This window comes from Microtus pennsylvanicus, chromosome X (genome assembly GCF_037038515.1).
Source record: "Microtus pennsylvanicus isolate mMicPen1 chromosome X, mMicPen1.hap1, whole genome shotgun sequence".
NCBI classification, from domain to species: domain Eukaryota; kingdom Metazoa; phylum Chordata; class Mammalia; order Rodentia; family Cricetidae; genus Microtus; species Microtus pennsylvanicus.
The window spans coordinates 33,992,503-34,016,322 of NC_134601.1; the positions used below are offsets into that span (position 1 = coordinate 33,992,503).

Below are 23,820 nucleotides of genomic sequence, written 5' to 3' on the forward strand. Positions count from 1 at the left end.
TTTTGGTATCAGAGTAACTGTAGCTTTATAAAAGGAATTTGGTAATGACCCTTCTGTTTCTATATTGTGGAATACATTGAGGAGTATAGGAATTAGGTCTTCTTGGAAGTTCTGGTAGAATTCCGCATTGAACCCATCTGGCCCTGGGCTTTTTTTGGTAGGGAGGTTTTTGATAACAGCTTCTAATTCTTCGTGACTTACAGGTCTGTTTAGATTGTTCACCTGGTCCTGGTTTAATTTTGGTAAATGGTATTTATCTAAAAAAGTGTCCATTTCTTTTACATTTTCCAGTTTAGTGGCATACAGGCTTTTGTAGTAAGATCTAATGACTCTCTGAATTTCCTCTGTGTTTGTGGTTATGTCCCCCTTTTCATTCCTGATCTTATTAATTTGCGTGTTCTCTCTCTGCCGTTTGATTAGTTTGGATAGGGGTTTATCAATCTTGTTGATTTTCTCCAGGAACCAGCTTTTTGTTTCATTGATTCTTTGTATTGTTTTCTGTGTTTCTATTTTGTTGATTTCAGCCCTCAGTTTGATTATTTCCAATCTTCTACTCCTCCTAGGTGAGTCTGCTTCTTTTTTTTCTAGAGCTTTCAGGTGGGCTGTTAAGTCTTCAATATGTGCTTTCTCTGTTTTCTTTAAGTGGGCACTTAGTGCGATGAACTTTCCTCTTAGCACTGCTTTCATAGTGTCCCATAAGTTCGAGTATGTTGTTTCTTTATTTTCATTGAATTCAAGGAAGACTTTAATTTCTTTCTATATTTCTTCCTTAATCCAGGTATGGTTCAGTAGTTGACTGTTCAGTTTCCATGAGTTTGTAGGCTTTCTGGGGGTAGCATTGTTGTTGAATTCTAACTTTAATCCATGGTGATCTGATAAGACGCAGGTGGTTACTAATATTTTTTTTTGTAACTGTGTAAGTTAGCTTTGCTACCGAGTATGTGGTCAATTTTCGAGAAGGTTCCATGAGCTGCAGAGAAGAAGGTATATTCTTTCCTGTTCGGGTGGAATAATCTATAGATGTCTGTTAAGTCCATTTGCTTCATTACCTCCATTAATTCTCTAATTTCTCTGTTAGGTTTCTGTTTGATTGACCTGTCCATTGGTGAGAGAGGAGTGTTGAAGTCTCCTACTATTAGTGTGTGTGGTTTGATGGCTGCCTTGAGTTTTAGTAATGTTTCTTTTACATACGTGGGTGCTTTTATATTAGGGGCGTAGATATTCAGAATTGAGACTTCATCCTGATGAATTGTTCCTGTTATGAGTATAAAATGTCCCTCTCCATCTCTTCTGATTGATTTAAGTTTGAAGTCAACTTTGTTAGAAATTAGTATGGCCACACCTGCTTGTTTCTTAGGTCCATTTGCTTGAAAGGCCTTTTCCCCGCCCTTTACTCTGAGTAGGTGCCTGTCTTTGTGGTTGAGGTGTGTTTCTTGTAGACAGCAGAATGTTGGATCCTGTTTTCGTATCCAATCCCTTAGTCTGTGCCTTTTTATAGGTGAGTTGAGCCCATTGACATTAAGTGATATTAATGACCAGTGGTTGTTAACTCCGGTCACTTTTTTAGTAGTAGGGTTTGTGTGTTTCCCTTCTTTGAGATGCGCTGGTGAAAGGTCTCTAGATGACTGAGTTATTGTGGGCATTGTTGGACTCCTTGGTTAGTGATTTTCCTTCTATAATTTTCTGTAAGGCTGGATTTGTGGCTACGTATTGTTTAAATTTGTTTTTATCCTGGAAAATTTTGTTTTCTCCATTTATAGTGAATGAAAGCTTGGCTGGATATAGTAGTCTGGGCTTGCATCCATGATCTCTTAGTTTTTGCAGTACATCTATCCAGGACCTTCTGGCTTTCATGGTTTCCATAGAGAAGTCAGGTGTAAGTCTGATAGGTTTACCTTTATAAGTAAGTTGGCCTTTTTCCTTTGCGGCTCTTAATATTCTTTCTTTATTCTGTATATTTTGTGTTTTGATTATTATATGGCGAGGGGATGTTTTCTTTTGATCCAGCCTATTTGGTGTTCTGTATGCTTCTTGAACCTTCATAGGTACCTCTTTCTTCAGGTTGGGAAAGTTTTCTTCTATAATTTTATTAAGTATATTTTCTGTACCGTTGAGCTGCACTTCTTCTCCTTCTTCTACTCCAATTATTCTTAGGTTTGGTCTTTTTATTGTGTCCCAAATTTCCTGAATGTTTTGTGATGAGAATTTGTTGGTTTTGCTGTTTTCTTTGATCAGTGTGTTTATTTTCTCTATGGTATCTTCAGTGTCTGATATTCTCTCTTCTATCTCTTGTAATCTGTTGTTAGTACCTGTCTCTGTCATTCCTGTTCGTTTACCCAGATTTTCCATCTCCATTCTTTCCTCGGTTTGTGCTTTCTTCATTGCTTCCATTTCATTCTTCATGTCTTGAACCGCTTCCCTAACCTGTTTGATTGCTTTTTCTTGTTTCTCTTGGTTTTCTTGCGTGTCTTTGAGCGATTTATTCATTTCCTCTACCTTTTTGTTTGTAATCTCTAATTGTTTATGGCAGTTTTTCACCTCCTGTTTAAGGTCCTCTATTATTTTCATATAGTTAACTTTTGAGTCGATTTCTTCTATTTCTTCAGGAGTAGGGTGTACAATTCTTCTTATTTCGGGATCCCTGGTTTCTGGTGGTGTCATGTTGCCTTTCAGGTTGTTGGAGGAATTCTTGCCTTGGCGCCTTCCCATCTCTTCCTTCAAATGGAGCCAGGAGAGGCCTGGTCTCTTGGGCCAGTTTTTGCTGTGATTGACTCTCTGGGTATATCTCTTCAGTGTAGAAGTAGGAACCGTTCCCGACCCGATGGGATTACTGAGCAACTAAACAGGGCCGCCAGTAGCCCAATGATCCAGGGCCAACAGGATGAATGGAGCAAGGGGGGTGGTGGTGGTAACCAGGAGCTCGCAGGAAGCCTGGCGCCAGAGCTGAAGGTGCCCGGCTCCCTTACAGGGGACCCTGAGGCCAGCCCGGTAGGCAGGCACTCACCGCTCTGGGTGGGTCGCCTTAGTTTAGGAGCTTAAAACTGTACTTGAGCACTGGTCCTAGCATACAGCAGGGCAGGGTTGGGGAGGGGTGCTGGGGGGGCTGGGTCGTGCGAAAGAAAGACAGCCCTGCAGAAGGAGCTGGGGGAGGGGGTTTGTGCTCTCTTCCGGGACAGTCTGCCCCTGGATAGCACACACTCACCCGTCCTGATGGGATTCCTCAGCAACTAAACAGGGCCGCCAGTAGCCCAATGATCCAGGGCCAACAGGATGAATGGAGCAAGGGGGGGATGGTATCCAGGAGCGCGCAGGAAGCCTGGCGCCAGAGCTGAAGGTGCCAGGCTCCCTTACAGGGGACCCTTAGGCCTGCCCGGTAGGCAGGCACTCACCACTCTGGGTGGGTCGCCTTAGTTTAGGAGCTTAAAACTGTACTTGAGCACTGGTCCTAGCATACAGCAGGGCAGGGTTGGGGTTGGGCTCTTTCAGTTTATTTATATGGTGGATTACATTGATAGATTTTCGTATGTTGAACCAGCCCTGCATCTCTGGGATGAAGCCTATTTGATCATGATGGATAATTTTTCTAATGTGTTCTTGGATTCGGTTTGCCAGTATTTTGTTGAGGATTTTTGCGTCGATATTCATGAGTGAGATTGGCCTGTAATTCTCTTTCCTGGTTGAGTCTTTGTGTGGTTTTGGTATCAGAGTAACTGTAGCTTCATAAAAGGAGTTTGGTAATGACCCTTCTGTTTCTATATTGTGGAATACATTAAGGAGTATAGGTATTAGCTCTTCTTGGAAGTTCTGGTAGAATTCCGCATTGAAACCATCTGGTCCTGGGCTTTTTTTGGTAGGGAGGCTTTTGATAACCTCTTCTAATTCTTTCCAATTAACAGGTCTGTTTAGATTCTTCACCTGGTCCTGGTTTAACTTTGGTATATGGTATTTATCTAAAAAAGTGTCCATTTCTTTTATATTTTCCAATTTTGTGTTATACAGGCTTTTGTAGGAAGATCTAATGATTCTCTGAATTTCCTCTGTGTCTGTGGTTATGTCCCCCTTCTCATTTCTGATCTTATTTATTTGTGTGTTCTCTCTCTGTCGTTTAATTAGTTTGGATAGGGGTTTGTCGATCTTGTTGATTTTCTCCAAGAACCAGCTTTTTGTTTCATTGATTCTTTGGACTGTTTTCTGTGTTTCTATTTTGTTGATTTCGGCCCTCAGTTTTATTATTTCCAGTCTTCTACTTCTCCTGGGCACGCCTGCTTCTTTTTTTTCTAGAGCTTTCAGGTGTGTTGTTAAGTCCCCAATGTATGCATTCTCTGTTTTCTTTAAGTGGGCATTTAGTGCTATGAACTTTCTTCTTAGCACTGCTTTCATTGTGTCCCATAGGTTTGAGTATGTTGTCTCTTTATTTTCATTAAATTCAAGGAAGACTTTAATTTCTTTCTTAATTTCTTCCTTGACGCAGGTGTGGTTCAGTATTTGACTGTTCAGTTTCCATGAGTTTGTCGGCTTTCTGTGGGTAGTATTGTTGTTGCCTTCTAACTTTAATCCGTGGTGATCAGATAGGACACAGGTGGACACTGATATTTTTTTGTATCTGTGGAGGTTTCCTTTGTTTCCAAGTATGTGGTCAATTTTTGAGAAGGTTCCATGAGCTGCAGAGAAGAAGGTATATTCTTTCCTATTTGGGTGGAATGTTCTATAGATGTCTGTTAAGTCCATTTGCGGAGAGTGAGTTCTTGACCAGCCAAGGCTTGCCTTGAGAAAACCCAAATCAACCCCTCCCCCTTCTTAAAGGTGGTAAGGACAGTGTGCTTATTAGTCAGGGTTTTTTTTTAGAGGAACAGAACCAATGGGATGAATATGAATATATACATATATGAATTTTTTTAAGTCAGTTTATGTTAAAATAGCAACAACGGCTGTATCACCCAAGAGGCTGAGAACCTGGTAGTTGCTCTGACCTTGAGGCTGTGTGTCTGAGAAGTTGGAGTTGTCCTGCGGTAGCTTTCTCTCATTGAGGGTATTGACAACCCGGTAGTCCTCAGTCCACCAGGCACACACAAAAAACCCTAGGAGGTTCCTAGTGATCCACTGGTCCTTCGTCTAGGACAGAAGCCTGGAGTCGCAGTTAAGATTGCTAGTGCTGTGATAAAATACCACGACCAAAAGCAACATGGTAGGAAAGGGTTTATTTGGCTTAAAATTCCATATCTGAGTTTACCACTGAAGGAAGTCAGGGCAGGGGCTCAAACAAAGCAGGATCCCTGAGACAGGAGCTGATGCCAAGGTCATTGAGGAGTACTGCTTACTAGCTTGCTTTCCCATAGTAACCAGGGCCATGAGCTGAGCCCTCCCACATCAACCATTGATCAGAAAAAAATTTCCCACAAACCTGCCTACAGCCTGATCTCATGGAGGCATTTTTTTCAGTTAAGCTTCCTTTTTATCAGGTGACTCTAGCTTCTGTCAAGTTGATATAAAACTAATTGGCAGACCTGGAAATTCGGGATCTCTTATCAGGGAAGGAATCAGCAGCAATAGGGTAAATTAACTTGGCAAGAGAGGGGAAGACAGGTCATCTTCCGCCTGCCATACCCCTTTTATCTAGGCTGCTACCAGGAATTGCCTCCCATAGTCAGTATGGGTCTTCCCATGTCAATTAAGGCCATCAGAACACTTCTTCAGGTGACACTTCGTGCGGAGGTGATTCTAATTTGTGACAAGTTGACATTGAAACCAATCCCAATACCTAGTTGCTGCCAAGGCAAACCTCAAGGATTGACAGGTGAAGTGGCCTGTGGTTAGAGATGGTTGAAGTTAGGGTAGTAAGGTTAACACCTCAGATCAGTTGCCCACAGACAGTGATGACGGGTTAGAACGGCAGGAAAAATGGAGTCAGTGTTAAAGGCAAGGTCCACCCTGGGTAATGAAGGAGGAGTTTTTTTTTTTTATTCCAGCAAATGTTTGCTGAGCTCTTACTAGATGTCAGTAAGTAACAAGACTGAGAAGCTTTCTGATTTTATGGAGTTTAAAAGTTTGCAGGACCAGTTGTAAGCTTGAAGACTGTACTGTAAATAGAAAATTGCAAACTACAATAAGAGCGATGAGATAAAACATGTTTCTTTAAAAAAAAACTTTATTGATTTTTTGTGGATTTCGAATCATGCATTCTGATCCCACTCATCTCCCCGTCCCCTCTGCCCTTGCAACCTCCCCAAAAACAAAATTTAAAGTGAAACCCAAACAAAAACAAAAAAAACAAAATGAGCAAACAAAACAAAAATCTTGGCGTGAAAGCTGTAATGTGGCCCAGTGAGTCACACAATTTACCCTTCAGTCCTTACGTGTTTAGTTTTAAGTGTTCATTGCAATGAGTTGTTGGTCTGGTTGCCTCTGGCTTCTGCTACACTGTGGATACTGGGCCCTCTCTGGAACTCTTGGATATCCTGTGGTCCTGTGTCATAGAAATCCTGCAGCTTTGGACCTGCAGGTTCAGCCCCTTCACCTGCTCTAGCAGTTCATAGACCAGGTGGATGCTGGGCTGGGCTGACTCTTAGCCCTGGTTCTGGGCCTGGGTGGTAGCTGGGTTGGTCAGCCCACTAGGATAAACTATCCAGTACTGCCCAGGCTAGCTCACCTAGTGTAGCAGACAGCAAGGAACAGGGCCAGTTTTCCTGCTCTCTGCCCTTGGGTCCAACACACCTGCATTCAAACCACCAGAGCCAGCTCTGCTTTGCCCAGGTGAAGAATAGGACCTGCTCTTCCAATTGCTGCAGTTGGTGAGGGGCAACGCCTGTTCTCATGCCTCCGAGAGGTTCAGTTCTCATGCCTGTCGCAGATGACAAGGGATGGGGGGGGGCATATTTCCCTTACCTTTGCCACCCTATGGCAGATGAGGGGGAGGGGGCAGGGTCAGCTCTCCTGCTCTCATGCCCACAGGGCCAGCTTAACTGTACACCTTTCAACAGTCAGTTCTAGTGTGCTGCCCAGGTAAGGTACCATGCCTGCCCCCCCCCCCCCCGTGCTGCAGCTGATGAGGGGCGGGACCAGCTTTTCTACTCCTGTGACCCTGGGTCAGCTCTCTCACCTGCTACAGGTACCACGGGGTGAAGGGAGAGAGGGCCTTTTTTTTCCTCACCCATGTCACTTGGTAGTCAGGGGGGATCAGCCCGCCTGCTCTGATGCCCCCAGGCCAGCTCACCTGTGCCCCCGCCAGCAGGGTCAGCTTTATTGTGCTGCCAAGTGGGCTTCAGGGCCTACTTTCCCGAGTGCTGTTGCTGGTGGGGGGTGGTGCCAATTCTCCCACTAATGATTTTAGGGCCACCTCTCCCACCCACCCACCACAGACAGCAAGGTGTGGGGGAGGCAGAGGTCTCTCTCTTTCCCTTTCCTCCCCTCCCCCTGTGCAGTCCTATCCTCACTGCTTTCAGTGGTAACAGGAGCCCTGGACATCAACACAGACAATATGTGTGGCATGGCTGTGGCAGGTCCTGGGACCTAGACATGGCCCCTGGCAGCAGCCTAGGTCTGGGTGACACCATGGCTCTGGGTGGCAGTGCAGGCTACTCAGATCTGCATGACCTCAGCAGAGGCTTGTAGAAGGAGGGGCTGCTTGTTCATCCTGGCTGCCTGCTAGCTTAGTCCCAAAATAACCACACAGAAACTGTATTATTTAAATCACTGCTTGGCCCATTAGCTCTAGCTTCTTATTGGCTGACATTTACATATTAATTTAACCCATTTCTATTAATCTGTATATCGCCATGTGGCAGTGGCTTACCGGCAAAGATTCAGCATGTCTGACTCTGGCAGCTCCATGGTGTCTTACTGACTTTGTCTTCTTCCTCCAAGCATTCAATTCTGTCTTCCCCGCCTAAGTTCTGCCCTATCAACAGGCCAAGACAGTTTCTTTAATCATTAACCAAGAAAAGGAACACACAGACAGGACCACCTCCCACACCACAGGCTCAACCCTTGGACACTAACCTAGCTGTAGGTGGCAACCAAGGCCCCTGATGTCTGCGTGGCCCTTAGTAGCACCATGGGTCATGGACATCAATACAAGACCTCAGTTGTTGTTGGACCATGACCCAAGCATGGTCCTTGACAGCATCCCAGGCCCAAATGTCACCATTCCCCTGGTTGCCAGTTTGGTCACTCAGTTTGCAGCATGGCCCTTGAACCCCCACATGACCCCAGGTGTGGGCCCAGATCCAGGGCATTCGAAGGCCCCCAGTGGCAACAGGAGCCTCAGACATCAATGCAGACCCTGACTGTATCAGGGCTACAGAGTAAAAATGTTTCTATAGATGCTTATAACAAGGGGAACCGACTAGAGTGTTAGGTGTCCCTGAAGAAGGGATAACTGATAAAAGTTCAGTGATACATGTGTTTGATACAGTGGAACCCATCGTATGCTAATAAAATAAAGTTTATTAAAAAGATTGACAGAGGAGAGGATTGAAGGCTGACTTGCAGTAGATGGAGGTGGCTCATGGGTGGGTAGAAGTGTTCCAGGTCATAGAAATAAACATGTGCACAAATCTGATGCTAGCTGTATAGTGGATTTGAGGGATCAAAAGCTGTCTCAGGAGTAGAGCATTTTAAACAGAGTTGTAGAGGGTTAGGTGGTGAGGGATTTGGGCTGTGCTCTAGGGACAGTTAGAAATGTTCCTAGTTAAGGGATTAGGTAAGTAACATGATCCATTTTCTCTGTATATTTCTTTGTACATGAATTTAAAAGAAATGTGTGTGTGTGCTGTGCACACTACAGTTTGCCTGCAGAGGTCAGAGGACAACTGAGGATTAAACACAAGTCGTCAGGCTTGCACAGCAATTATTCATTATACAGACTGAGTAGGTTATATTTAGGAATGTCTGTCCATCCACATGCATGTGTGTACTTGCACACACATAATAGTTAATGTAAAAAGAGGCCATGAATTTAAAGGAGAGCAAGGACAAGTACATGGGAGGGCTTGAAGGGAGGAGAGGGGAGAGTGTAATCTAAACAACGACAGAAAACATGCAGCCATCTCAATGGCCCTGTGTTTTTGAGACTTGGTCTTGTTACCCCAGGCTAGTCTTGATTTCTTGATCCTTTTATCTCTGCCTCCCAAGTGCTGGGATTGTGGGCATATTTCACCAGCCATTGCTTTGTCTGTTTCTTAAGTGTGTAAAAGTATCTAGTCATAATTACAACCCGGAAGTCAATCATGTCCAGTTTGTACATTAGTGTTCTATTTATGAATATATGTACACACTCAACATCCATATATAAAATAAATGTAAACATATAAGCACAACTAATATATAAAGTGATATCACTTTATAACTAGAAATTGAATATATAGTCATTGTATTTCCACTTCCATATATAGATATGTTATTTTTAATTTTATTTTATGTGCACTGGTATTTTACCTGCATATATGTATGTGTGAGGGTGTCAGATCTTGACGTTACAGACAGTTGTGAGCTGCCATGTAGGTGCTGGGAATGTAGGCACTATGGGACGGTTCATGAGCTAGGAAAAGGCTGAAGATTTAAACACCTACACACAGAGGGAAATGGGTCATCCTTAAAACAAGAATGCCAACTTTATTATGCTCCAGGAAAGCTTATATAAGGATCCTTAATGGATAGCCACACCCCTGCTCTTGGGATTTTCAGGTATAAAACCCTCCAGAAGCCTCCTCCCCTGCCATCAGGAACTCATGAGGGCCTGGTGCTTTGAGCAGCTGCAGGCACAGGAAAACAAGTTGTTTACTCCATTCAACAAGGGGCCAGGGGTCTGCAGCCCCCAACACCTAGTTTCTCTGGAAGAACATTCAGTGCTCTCCAGTCTGAGATCATGTTATTTTTCAAAATACCTTTTTATTTATTAGTTCTTTGAGAATTTCATACAATGTAGAGATCATGTTTTTTTTTTTTTTTGAGACAGGATCTTTCTATGTAGCCCTGGCTGGCTGGAACCCACCACCTAGAGCAGGTTAGCTTTGAATTAAAGGCATGCACCACTACAACTTGATGTGGGAAGTTCTTCTGTATATGTGTTGCTTTTATTGGTTAATGAATAAAGAAATTGCTTTGGGCCTATATCTGGGCAGAACAGAGCTAGGCGGGGAAAACTAAACTGAATGCGGGGGGGAGGGGGAAGGGGGGGAAGGGAAGGGTGGAGTCAGAGAAGCCAAGTTGCCACACCAGAGAGAGACTTGGACAGAACCTTGCTGGTAAGCCACAGCCACGTGGCTATACACAGATTACTAGAAATGGGTTAAACTGAGATGTAAGAGCTAGCCAATAAGAAGCTAGAGCTAATAGGCCAAGTAGTGATTTAATTAATACAGTTTCTGTGTGGTTATTTCAGGTCTGGGCAGCCTGGAGTGAACAAGCAGCTCCTTACAACAACTGACTGATCATTTGTTAAAGGTTGTATAGTATTCCATTACCCTCTTTTAAAAAATACTTTTCTTAATGCATTCAACAGGATATCCATTGTAAGATCATAATCCTTATTTACTTCCTTAACTGAGAATGCTTCTAACACTACATCATGAAGTATTATGTTTGATATGGTTTCTGCGAGTTACCCTTTATCAAGTAAAGACTTTAATTTTTACTTCTTTGGGGGCTTTTGAAAAACAATAGTTAATGTGGACTTTTATTCAACTGCCTTTTCACTTTTCCACTTTTATTACACTAGTACTCAGTCAATACTGTTACATTTTTTTGTATGTAGTGTATGTATGTGTTCCTATGTGTCCATGCAGAGATGGGTTTCCACCTATTGTTTTTGAGACAGTCTCCCTGAACCTAGATCATTCTGTTTCTACTAGACTAGCTGGCTAGTGAAGCCTAAGCATCTGCTCATCTACTCCCCCACTGCTGGGGTTACAGATAAATGCCACAGTGCCTGCCTTTTATGCAAATGATGGATCTAGATTCAAGTCCTGGTGTTTTGTGAGGCAAGTATGTTTCTCACTGAGCCATCTCCACAGCTTCTAAACATGCCTTTACTTTTGTGGTTGATTGGAATCAGGATCCAGCCAAGGTCAGTTTTTCATATTAGGTTATGTCTTTTCTATTTTATTTTTAATAGAAAATACTAACATTGTATTTTAGACAAGTCTAAATATACATCAAGGCAGAATAATATACTCTGTGTATTCCTGCCTGCTCTAGGAATTTATGATGGGCATTTAATCATTTAATGTGGTGTTAGTGATTATGGACAATTACTTTGACTTGTTTTGTTTTCACTTTTTAATTCTCATATAAAACTTAAGGTTTCCATCCACCATTTTCATACATACACAAGTTTTAATTGACACCCCTGCCTCTATTTTTCTTTCCCATCTTACTCATTTTAAATCTTTTTTAAATTATATTTTTTTAAATTTTATTTATGAATCTTTTACCTGCATGTACCATGTGCCTGTTGGAGCAGCATAGAGAGACAGTCTCACATCCCCTGGAACTGGAGTTATGGGTGGTTGGTGAGCTACCATGTGTGTGCTGATAATCAAACTTGGTCCTCTGCAAGAACAGCCAGTGTTCTTTAACCACTGAGCCGTTTGTCCACCTCCCTTGTTTTAAATCTTTTAAAAGCTAATAGCAAAAGTGCCTTATCCCTTTTATTCCCTTGCTATTGGCTTGTTGAAGAATTCTGGAATTTGTACCATAGACACTTTCCAATGTTCTTGATTTGGCTAATGGCTTCCCCGTCAGTCATGTTTTACTTGAATTTCACATATACTGGGAATAGCCTTTAGATTCAGGTTCTATATTATTATTTTAAAAAGAATAGTTGAGACTAAGACCTTTCATTTATATAATGTCTAGTTGTTTGACTTTTAGTCCAGTGACGAGTGGATTGAGGTGCTGGGGTGTGAGCACTTGCTCGCGTTTTCCATTATCATTTTGCCTAATGGCTTTACTGCTCATCTAATAACTGTTCTCTAATTCAGTCCTTTTATGAAGGGTTTCCAAGTAGTAATTTTCCAATTCTATAATTCTCTCAGCATTTGTAGGTTAGAATTGCTTGTAAAAGTATCTGTCCCCAATTTGATCAGCCTAATACACGTCCTGTAGGAAAGAGGATTGTGTTGAACTCTGTTTGGTTGCCAGTTTTCCACATAAGGAGTTAGTGTCCTATTGTAGGTTGACAGATCCTTAAATGTTAAGCCTCCCTTGAGTTTCTTGGATTAACTGTTTCTGTGTAGGATGCGTTCTTTTTATTTTACATCCCAGCTGCAGTTTACCCTCCCTCCTCTCCTCCCAGTTCCTTCCCCCCAGCAATCCTACCCCCCCTACTCCTCCATTTCTTTTTTTTTGGAAGTTATATTTTTTTGTTTATTTTTTTTAATTTATTTATTTATTAAAGATTTCTGTCTCTTCCCCGCCACCGCCTCCCATTTGCCTCCCCCTCCCCCAATCAAGTGCCCCTCCCTCCTCAGCCCGAAGAGCAATCAGGGTTCCCTGCCCTGTGGAAAGACCAAGGAACCCCCACCTCCATCCAGTTCTAGTAAGGTGAGCATCCAAACTGCCTAGGCTCCTACAAAGCCAGTACATGCAGTAGGATCAGAAACCCATTGCCATTGATCTAGAGGATAGCCTTTGCTGGAGAGGTTGTGGAGAAAGGGGCACACTCACCCATTGCTGGTGGGAATGCAAACTTGTGCAACCACTCTGGAAAGCAGTGTGGCGGTTTATCAGGAAATTCGGGATCAATTTACCCCTGGACCCAGCAATACCACTCTTGGGAATATACCCAAGAGATACCCTATCATACAACAAAAGTATATGCTCTACTATGTTCATAGCAGCATTGTTTGTAATAGCCAGAACCTGGAAACAACCTAGATGCCCTTCAATAGAAGAATGGATGAAGAAAGTATGGAATATATACATATTAGAGTACTACTCAGCAGTAAAAAACAAGGGCTTCTTGAATTTTGCATGCAAATGGATGGAAATAGAAAACACTATCCTAAGTGAGGTAAGCCAGACCCAAAAAGAGGAGCATGGGATGTACTCACTCATATTTGGTTTCTAGCCATAAACAAAGGACATTGAGCCTATAGTTAGTGATCTTAGAGAAGCTAAATAAGGAGAACCCAAAGAAAAACATATAGGCATCCTCCCGAATATTAACCTTCATCAGGTGATGAAAGGAGACAGAGACAGAGACCCACATTGGAGCACCGGACAGAAATCTCAAGGTCCAAATCAGGAACAGAAGGAGAGGGAGCACGAGCAAGGAACTCAGGACCGCAGGGGGTGCACCCACACACTGAGACAATGGGGATGTTCTATTGGGAACTCACCAAGGCCAGCTGGCCTGGGTCTGAAAAAGCATGGGATAAAACCGGACTCGCTGAACATAGCGGACAATGAGGACTACTGAGTACTCCTCCATTTCTATTCGGGTCTCTCGTGGATATCAATAAAACATGGCATATCAAGTTGTAGTAAGACAAAGCTCCTCCCCTTGTATTAAGGATGAGCAAGGACTAGGTTCCCAAAAGCCAGTAAAAGTAGGAGACAGCCCCTGTTCCCACTGTTAGGAGTCTCACAAGATCAAGCTACACAGTGGTAATATATGTGCAGATGGCCTAGGTCAGTCCCATGTAGGCTCCCTGGTTGTTGGTTCAGTCTCTGTGAGCCCAGATTAGTTGATCCTGTGGATTTTCTTGTGGAGTCCTTGACCCCACTGGCTCCTACCATCTTTTTTTTCCCTCTTCTGCAGAATTCCCTGAGCTCTGCCTAATGTTTGGCTGAGTCTGCATCTGTTTCCATCAGCTGTTGGATGAAGCCTCTCTGATGACAATTGGCCAAGCACCAGTCTATGAATATGGCAGAATATTGTTAGGCTTCATTACATTGACATTTTTCCCCTCCAGTTGCGTTAGAGATTGAAGGAGCATCCAGTCTATGACTGGTCAAGCCTAAAACCCATACCAGGAGAGTCAGCCCACCCCTGACACTGCCTGAAGCACCAGAACACATAGGCTGGATGGCCCAGAGACCTAGAATGCATTCTTATAAAAGTACTGCAGTATTTGAGTGACTACTGTTTTATTTAGCATATTCTGTTTCCGTGTTTGTATATGTGATGGCCTATAACTTTGATTCTTAACCCAAAGAAAAACTACTTGTAGACCAGCCTGGCCTGGCACTCACAGAGATCTCCCTGCCTCTGCTTCCCTAGTGCTGGGATTAAAGGCGTGTGCCACCAACACCTGATAAACTACTTCTCTAGAAGGCATTTGGAAATGTCTGGAGGTGCTTTTCATTTTTCACAGTTAATTTATATGTATATATCTGTATGAACCATCTTAGCAGAAAGGCTTATTCAAATTTCCAGATGTTGGCAGATGTGGTGGCACATGCTTTTAATCCTAGCATTCAGGACACATGAGGCAGGTGGATTTCTGTGAGTTGGAGGCCAGCCTTATCTATATGGTGAGTTACAGGCTATCCAGGGCTACATAGTAAGACCTTGTCTAAAATACACACACACACACACACACACACACACACACCAAATTAAAAAAAACATCAAAAACCATATTGCCAGCTGTTAAAATATTTTCTTGTATTTTTCTTGTGATTATCCATTTTTCACATCAGTATTCTATACTTTTGTATATCTAGGTTCATAAGAGAAGTACGCCTGTCATTTTTTATATTTGTCAGTTTGGGTGTGGAGACTATACTAGTCCTACGCTGTGTGTTCCAGTTGTCCTCATATCTTGTTCCTGTGGAAATTTGTATATGACATTTTACCATTTTATAATTTAACTGTTCAGAGGAGGCAGTTAGTTTAACTTTTATTCTTGGACCTTTTAATATTTTTCACAAAGATTTAATATACTCTACTTGAGATCTGATGAAATACATATTTCCTATCCTAGAATTTTGATCATTCCACACCCTTTATTCTGGTGTAATTAGTAACTAGCTATAGCTATAAATGCTTCCTACATAATTCCCAGATGTCTCTTGACTTTAATTCAATCTGTGGTATACATTTTGCATTAGAATCATTCATTGTAAGTCACAGAAATTGATTTTGATAATGCAAGCAAAAGTAAGAATGTGTGGAAGGATAGTGGAGTTGTTCAAATTCAAATTGATAATGCTTGAAAAACAGGGCCTTCAGAAACCAGGGACCTACTCAGGAGGCAGAGGTAGGCAGATCCCTGAGCTAGCCGGTCTACAGGGTGAGTTCCAGGGCAGCCAGGGCTACACAGATAAACCCTGTCTCAGGGTGGGGGTATTGGCGGGAGTCAGGAGCTGGTGAGCTTCAGGCATTTGGGGAGCAGAACTTCTGTCTCTAGTATTTTCAATTAAGACTCAAAGTTTAAGGATGGAACTGGGTGATAGTGAAACATGCCTTTAATCTCAGCACTCAGGAGATAGAGGCAGACAGATCTCCGAGTTCCAGGCTAGCCAAGGCTACACAGAAAAACCTTGTCTTGAAACAGCCCCCCCCCCAAAAAAAAATGGGTGATATGCTGAAGAGTAGCCAAGAAGCAGCAAAGGGAACTGACAGCTCCCTGGGTTTATTTCCCAGTCCCTACAGGGCAATTTACTGTTGTAATATGAGCAGCGGCAGGGCTGCGTCCCCAAATACCCCAGCCGCCTGCCCGGCTCGGCTAGCTTATGCCCCGAAATAATTACACAGACACTGTATTCATTTAATCACTGCTTGGTCCTCTAGCTCTGGCCCTTACTGGCTAATTTTGATATACCGATCAACCCATCTCTAATAATCTGTGATCACCGGTCTTACCGGGAAGATTCTAGCCTAAGTCCATCCTGGGTCGGAGCTTCATAGCGTGCGTCTTCCCTGGAGCAGGTAGCATGGCGTCTCTCCTGAAGGCGTCTGCTCCCGAGAGGAGAGCTGTGGAGTCTGACCTCACTTCCTCTTCCTCCCAGCGTTCTGTGCTGTCTACTCCTCCCACCTATCTCCTAACCAATGAGAGCCAAGCAGCTTCTTTTATTTTAACCAATGACCTTCCTCCATCAATTTAGAGCTGTCTGAATCCAGTTCCAGGATGTCTGATGTCCTGTTCTGAACCCCCACAGGCACCACACATGCATACACAGCCATTACATGCATGTAAAACACTTATACACAATAAAATATTTTTTAAAAACATTTAAGAATGGAGTACTCATTCCAAGGACTGTTTGGGATTTCTTGTTATATAAAAAGATCACTGAAAAAATGCTAAGAAAGAAATGAATTAACAACTAAAGGAAGTATAAACATCTCTAAATGGAGATGTTGAGTAAGCCTTTCAATTTGTATGCCAGGATCTCAGAAAGAGGTAAAGAATTAAGAGCCATAGGATAACTGAAATAAGGGACATAATTTAGGTTTCTTTGAAAGAGAGGGATGATGTATCTCTCCACTGGGCATGTACTGTTTTTGCAGTAATTTGAGGATTGGTCCTGTCTCAAGGAGAAATTAATTAGACCTGGAGGCTGGAAAAGGACTTGAAGATGTACAACAAAAACACTGTGCTGGAAGCATCCCATTCCTAAGAATGAAATTGTTCTGTGGACATTTGAATGGAATGCAGTCTCTCTTCGTCAAAGTTATAATAAACGCCATGCCCTTTTCTCTAAAGTTTATCATTTATTTATGTGACACCTGTCCACATGCTATGTGTTTTATGAGTGCTGTTTTGTTTTCATAACTAATTATGTAGATATTATTTCTTTTAGAGACAAGATTTATCTGTGTAGCCCTGGCTGTCCTGGCACTCACTCTGTAGTCCAGGCTGGCCTTTAACTCACAGAGATCTGCCTGCCCACACATTTCAAGTCCTGGGATTAAAGACATGTGCCACTTTGCCTGGCTATTATTTTATGCATGTATTCCTGGAGTGTTAAGAGTGTTTAATTTACTCAAGGTGTTACTACTTGAAAGAATTCAAAGACACTTTTTTTTTTTGGTTTTTCGAGACAGGGTTTCTCTGTGGCTTTGGTTCCTGTCCTGGAACTAGCTCTGTAGACCAGGCTGGTCTCGAACTCATGGAGATCCGCCTGCCTCTGCCTCCCAAGTGCTGGGATTAAAGACCTGCGCCACCACTGCCCGGTGCAAAGACACCTTTCATGTAAGTGCAATGCACTCCAAACAATAAGCTTTAAGTTAAGATTGTTGAACCTTTCCTGTGTACCACATGCTATGCTTAACCCATTATCCATTATCTCGTTTAGTCTTTGTAATAACCATATAAGCAAAGTAGTGCCATCTGTACTTAAATGACGAATTTGAGGCCTAGATATACTAATTCATAACATGGTTGTCACATATGCATTTTAGTAAATGGAACAGTTGGACTTGAATATATCTGCTGGATTCTAAAACCTATATGCTTTTTTGGTACACTTTCCCATCACAAACCCCACAAAATCCAGACTAGCAGTCCTCTCCCTTGACAGTGCATAAAACTCACCTGGGGAGCTTTAAACAAAATAATGGTGAACCTCATCAAAGATTTTAATTTGGTTTAGAAGTGTGACCCAGTTACTGCATTCTTTTGTAAAGAACAGCTTTTGTAAAGCTTGTCATTGAGTTTAATCAATAAATATTAAACGAGTGTCTGCTGTTCTAAATGGTCTCTAGGCAGTTATATTCAAGCAGGACTATCAGCTGGCTCTCGCCATGGTGCCGCCTAACAAAGCCCACAACACTTCTGAATTCATAGTGAGCACTTGTTCTCACAGATTTGGAGACCAGCTGAGACACAGCTGGTTAGGAGCATTTTGTTGGACAACTCTGATTCAGACTGAGGTGGTTCTGCCTTTTTTTTGTGTGTGGCAGTACCATGATCAAGCTACAGTGGCTATGTGTCACATATTACTAATCATCTTTGGACCAGTGGACTAGCTGGGCTTGCTTCGAAAAAAGACACCACCTTTTGGTGTGTAGAACTGGAGGGCTTATGACAGGAGCTGAAAGTTGGATCCAATAGTTCAGTTTAGCTGGGAAAGATGATAGAAAACAATAAGTGCATTACCAAGCATAGTAGAAGGTACCAAGTTGTATTGCAAAGAAAATTAAGTTTTAGAAGCTACTGTGAAAGCAATGTGTAGCCAGGACTGTGTGACGGCTTATTTTGCTTGTCAACTAGACTCCATTTGGAATCAACTAAAACCCAAGGAGATGGACACACCTGTGAAGGATTTTTCTGATTGGGTCACTTGCAGAGAAGACCTAAATCTGGGCCTTGTCTTCTAGTGGCATATCAGTTCTGTTTCTTTAGAGAACCCCGACTAAACAAACTATGCCATTGTTCTTAAAATGGTAAGAATGAAACTTGGTCTGACATTGCCTCAGCCATTAGGAAAATAAGAATATAATTCTAAAAGGTAAAGAATCTTACCTCTAGCTAGAAATGAAACTGAGACCTATTTCCCCCTCTCCTTCTCTCCCTTCCTCGTTTCTTTGGATAGGGTCTCACTTTGTATATCAGGCTGACCTCAAATACACAGATATCTGCCTGCCTCTGGGCACAGGGATTAAAGGCATATACTACCATGCCTGACTTTGCATCTTGGTTTCTAAACTTAGACTATAGTGTTTGAATCTATAGTCTTAGAATTTTCCTTTTTACCAGAGGCACCAAAAATGAGCTGTACAGAATCAGTATGTCATCATCCCTGTTTCGGATTCCAATGGTGGTCTTGATTTTTCAGAATGAATACTTTGAAGAAAGGATATGGGATCTGCTGGTACCTCAAGCTTATTGTCCAAAGAGAAGGTGAGTAATTGAAGTGGAGAGAATAGTATAAAGGGAAGTCTTCGTATTTTCGTTATGGCTGCTTTCTATGGGGAGCAGAAGCCAGTTGTCCGCAAAAGACTACATATTTGCCTGTGACGTTCTGACGTCTACCTTCCCAAACCCTGCTTTCTTCTCTCCACCTTTAGCCTCATTTTGTCCTGTCTTCTTAATGACTGTGTGTGCCATGTTTTCAAAGGTGTGCAATAGTTAAAAAAGAAAAAAATTAAGGATGTGAATCTGTGTGTTCTTGTACATTTTTTTATTTACCTCTGTGCAAATATTTGGACTGAGTATTTATTTGGATTGAGTGTTTGTGTATTTGAATGTAGGCTACAGTGTGAACTTGTTGAAATAACGTTCAGTAATGCCTTATTCTTCACAATTACCAAGGTAGGCTCTGTTGCAGTGTGAATGTGAAATGTCCTCTGTGGGCTTTACATCCAAACACTTGGCCTCTAGCTGGTGCCAGTGGTTTGTATAGGCAGAGTTTCTCCATGTCCCGGCAGTCACTCCCTAATAACCACACAGAGACTTATTATTAATTATAAATGCTTGGCCTATAGCTTAGGCTTGTCTCCAGCCAGCTCTTACACCTTCAATTAGCCCATTTATATTCATGTATGTGCTGCCCCAAGGCTCATTTACCTCATCTATGAACTTGCCATGTTGCTGCTTAGGCATCTGGCAGTTTTAACCTTTTTCATTTCCCTTTGCCTCCCCCTTCCACCATAGACATGGGTAAAAGCATTCAGCAGTAAGTATTGGGATAATGCTCTTGTACACTGTAAAGATTTGTCACTTATTTTAGTTTAATAAAACGCTGATTGACCAGTAACCAGGCAGGAAGTATAGGCGGGGCGACCAGACTAGGAGAATTCTGGGAAGAGGAAAGGCAGAGAGTCAGTTGCCACCCAGATGCAGAGAGAAGCAAGATGAGAATGCCTTACTGAGAAAAGGTATCAAGTCACGTGGCTAAACATAGATGAGAATTATGGGTTAAGTTGTAAGAGCTAGTTCATAATAAGCCAAACACATTAAGCCTCTGTGTTTCTTTGGGACTGAATGGCTTGGACCTGGGTGGGATAGAAACTTCTGTTTACATTTTGCTCTTTTTTTCTATTATGTGATTAGTAACTCCTGTGAGCCCCCTACCACCTCATCCCCACCCTTCTCCCATTTTATTTCATATTCACTTGGGTAGTAATTGTTGATTAGTGATACTATATATGGAGCTCAAAATTTTAACAAATATGGCTTCTATATTATACATGTTCAACTAGATACTCAAATGTTGGAAGGATCACTGGTGCTAGAGCCACAAGTAGAGATTTTTTTCTTTTTCCTTTTTGGTTTTTTAACAGGGTTTCTCTGTAGTTTTGGCTGCTGTTCTGTAACTTGCTCTGTAGACCAGGCTGGCCTCGAACTCACAGAGATCTGCTTGCCTCTGCCTCCGTGAGTACCAGGATTAAAGGTGTGTGCCACTACTGCCAAGCTCGAGATTTTTTTATGCCTATAAAAATCAGTTCTCTCTATTAAAGTCATTGACTTTTCATAGCCAGTGAACCAAACAAGTCCAACTAGTTGCCTAGTTTTATAAATAAAATGTTATTGGAAAACAACTATTCAATTACATAGCTGCTTTTATGGCAAAGTTGACTGATTGTAAAATATTGGAAACCCCAAAATATTTATGAAGCCTTTTGCAAGTGGAATTATATGGATTACTTGTTTCTCAGTAGTTGACCAGCTTTACTGTGAGGAAAGTTCTACAATCATTTAAGAGCAGAAAGTGTCATGTCGGGATCCCAAAGATGGACTAGGGACAGAGGGTCGCTCTACCTCTTTGTTCTTCTTCCCAATGTAACCATACTGATCAAATCTCTTTTTCTGCTTTCTACTGTGAATGTCTATTTAATTAGTCTATTGAGTTGAGTGTCCAATGCTGGTCTATGAGGGACTATGACCCTGTTGTAGAATATTATTTTAAGGTGTGTTACTTTTGTTTATGCTCTGGACCATTTGTTTACTAGTGCAAAGATGTGTTTGATTAAATAAAATTCACCTGCGGCCAGAAGGCTGCCACCGCAGCTGACAGGAAGTTGTAGGGAGGAGCCCTGGTGGAGAAGGGATTTTAAGGAGGGGGCGAGGAGTGGGTAGCACAAGAACTTCTTGGGAGACTGAGGAGTTGAACTAGGTGAGCTGCTTGTTATTCAGCCTCTCTGGGGAGCCAGAGTCTACCTCAGCCTTTGAATCTTGAGGGTTTTTTTTTTAATTTGAGGGACAGAGATTTAGATTTCCCTTTGTAGCTTTGAAAGAATTCCCTCAGGCCGCAGCTCTTGCTACTGATAGTGGTGGAGTTGCAGTTGCTGACTGGGATAACCATGGCTTATATGGCAGCAATGATTAAAGAGGAGAACACTAACAAGTCTGCTGACAACTTGGCAAGTCATGGCTAGGAGAAAAGGCTTATTTTTTCAGCACGCTGACCCAGGTGGAGAGGAAAGATTGAAGTGTCCCTTACAGTTGCTGGAGTCACTTTATCCCTAGGACTTTTCCTGTCTTTCCACACTCTGCTTTGTGAAGGAGATGAGAATTTGTATTATGTTCCAGACTCTTGAGGAAACCCGACTCTTGGTAAGCTTTCCCCAGTCAGCTCACCTCCATGTTTGCCTTTCCGTTAGTCTGGGGATTCTTCTCAAAATTAATTCAGTGCTTTGAGTTTGCTTATCTAAGAGCATGGCTTGTAGGATAGCCTGAATCCAGTAACACTTTGAGCTGCATGTAGTCTTTTTGAGCCATTGTTAGCACTTGCCATTTGGTTCCTAGCTTTGTCTTTCAGAGTCCTGCTCAACCCATTTCTGGTTCTGTTAAGCCGTTTGGTCTATTACACCATGGTATGACAAGCCTTGTCCATTTGGAAGGCTCTGCAGGCCTTTGAGCCCTTGGGGTACTTCTGAGCAATGAGGGTGTGGAGGAGATGTCTGCTGTGATTTATGGCACCGGGAGGAATACTGTTGTGTGCTCTCTTGGTGCCCTTGGTACCCCAGGAAGAAATTCTAGCTGACCAGCCTTTTGTAAACCTAGAATAGCATCTGAAGCAGCACAGGGATAACATCGATCTCTTCCTGGACCTCTTGAGAACCAACCTGTAGCCATCTTAATTTTGCATTTATTTTTTAACATATTGCTCATTAATTTTGACATAACCCCATTAACATGCATGTATGAAAAAAAGGAGAAGAAAGTGTTGTTTTAAATGAAGTTAAACAACTTCGTCCATATTGTGAGAGTAAAGAAGCATTTCACATGTTTCCAGGCATTGAGAAACTTCAAGGGATAGAAGGTTTCTACCTGTTTGTTCTCATTTATGAGTTAAGATGTACTGCAGCGATTCCCCTTTGTAAAGGAGCTGGGAACCTCGAAAAAGAGAGCAGGGTGAGAAGGTTCTGCGTGGTATGTGTGTCTTAAACTAACCTTGTCTTCTAGTGATAGTTTCTCAGCGGGTAATAGTATGGACTCAGAAATGGAACATGGAGTATACATGAGAAAAATGGGGAAAGTGGGGGAGGAGGCAGTGGAGTAAGAATTTTGTTTTGAGCCCGGCAGTGGTGGTGCACGCCTTTAATCCCAGCACTCTGGAGGCAGAGACAGGTGGATCTCTGTGAGTTCGAGGCCAGCCTGGTATACAAGAGCTATTTCCAGGACAGGCTCCAAAGCCACAGAGAAACCCTGTCTCGAAAAAACCAAAAAAAAAAAAAAAAAGAATTTGGTTTGGAGCTAGAGGGGAGTCAGGTGAGCAAGTCAAGGTCACTTTGAATTGCTGCTTTAATTGAATAGCATATTACAAAATCAAACAATGATCTAATACATTCAAGTGGTGCAAAACATTGAAGAAAATAAAAGGTGTTTCTTATTCAGAGTTTGCAGAAAGCCTGCTTTTAGATGGAGTGCTGTTGTATGACATTATTCCTGGGAAGATGCGAATAAATGTCTGCTCACTGCAGATAGGAAAGCAAAGGCAGACCAAAGTTAAGGATATCTCTGAGCTGCAACTTGGTCTTATTGGGGTTTCATATAGGAATATGGGTTAGGAGTTACTTATAAGAACAATAATGACTCAAAGACAGCTGAATCGCCAAAGCCCATCCTAGCATGAATGACAGCTTACAAAAGTGGCAAATCTGGACTGCACTGCACAATTTGCTGGCAGCTCAGTGGGTAGGAGCGTGTATTTTCTGGGCTGCTCAGTTGGTCTGAGCCTCTTCAGACAGCTTGGCTGCTCTGAGAAATTTTCTTAGCAGCTCTTACTGTTTATAGATGCACCCAGAATGAGGGAGCGAAGTACATTTAGTCAATTCCAGGGACTTCCTGTAGCTTTTGAGTTGTTTACTTTCTGAATCTTAATGGGCCTCTCTTTAGAATATCCCAAGTCTTATGCAGCTTCACTGCAGGACGGAATGTTTTATCTCGGAGGAAATTGCTACTCTACCACCTTCCTCTTAAATTCTTTTTGACCCTCTTCTGCAATTATCTCTGAGCCTTGGTGGGGTGACTTTAGAAGTCTGACTAGCCTCCTCTAGTTCTAGTAGGGCTTTGCACCCCTGTGTCCTCTTATTTATCCCTCCATTTCCAGAGCTTGACTGGTGGTAGTCTGAGTGGCATTTCATTTTGTTTTCTGCGGCAAAGCACTAGTGAGGAAATGTCAGAAGAGGAAAACAGAAAGCAGAAAGCTATCCCAACTAGATACTGACAGCAGTAATAACCAGTGGTTAGAGATGCAAGTGTTGAGAAGCCCCTCAGTCGTTAGATCATAATTATTTACCAAAGCAATAGCAATTGTTTCTCCACTGGGGCCTATTACTTCTGGGGCCCCAGGCTTCTGTCTTAAGTTTCCAGTCCCAGATGTGAATTTCCCTCGGTGGAGCATGTGTAAGTCCAACCAGAAAACCAGTGCTAGCTATAACTTTTTGTGCCACTATTGCACTAGCTACCACATCTTGCCTGGCAC

At 42.4% G+C, this 23,820-nt stretch overlaps 1 protein-coding gene across 8 annotated transcripts in view; it reads left to right on the forward strand.

Annotated features, from left to right (window-relative positions):
• The window catches only part of Vsig1 (V-set and immunoglobulin domain containing 1), a 163,166-nt gene that overhangs the window by 8,840 nt on the left and 130,506 nt on the right, over nucleotides 1-23,820 (forward strand). For 5 of the 8 annotated variants that reach the window (XM_075958168.1, XM_075958172.1, XM_075958173.1 and 2 more), the window contains one exon: nucleotides 18,727-18,791. In XM_075958168.1, the coding sequence (XP_075814283.1) occupies nucleotides 18,728-18,791 (64 nt within the window). In that variant the 5' untranslated portion in view covers nucleotide 18,727. Of the gene's footprint in view, nucleotides 1-10,378; nucleotides 10,441-18,726; nucleotides 18,792-23,820 lie in introns of those variants that run through there. The other 3 variants (XM_075958167.1, XM_075958174.1, XM_075958170.1) reach the window with 2 other exon arrangements.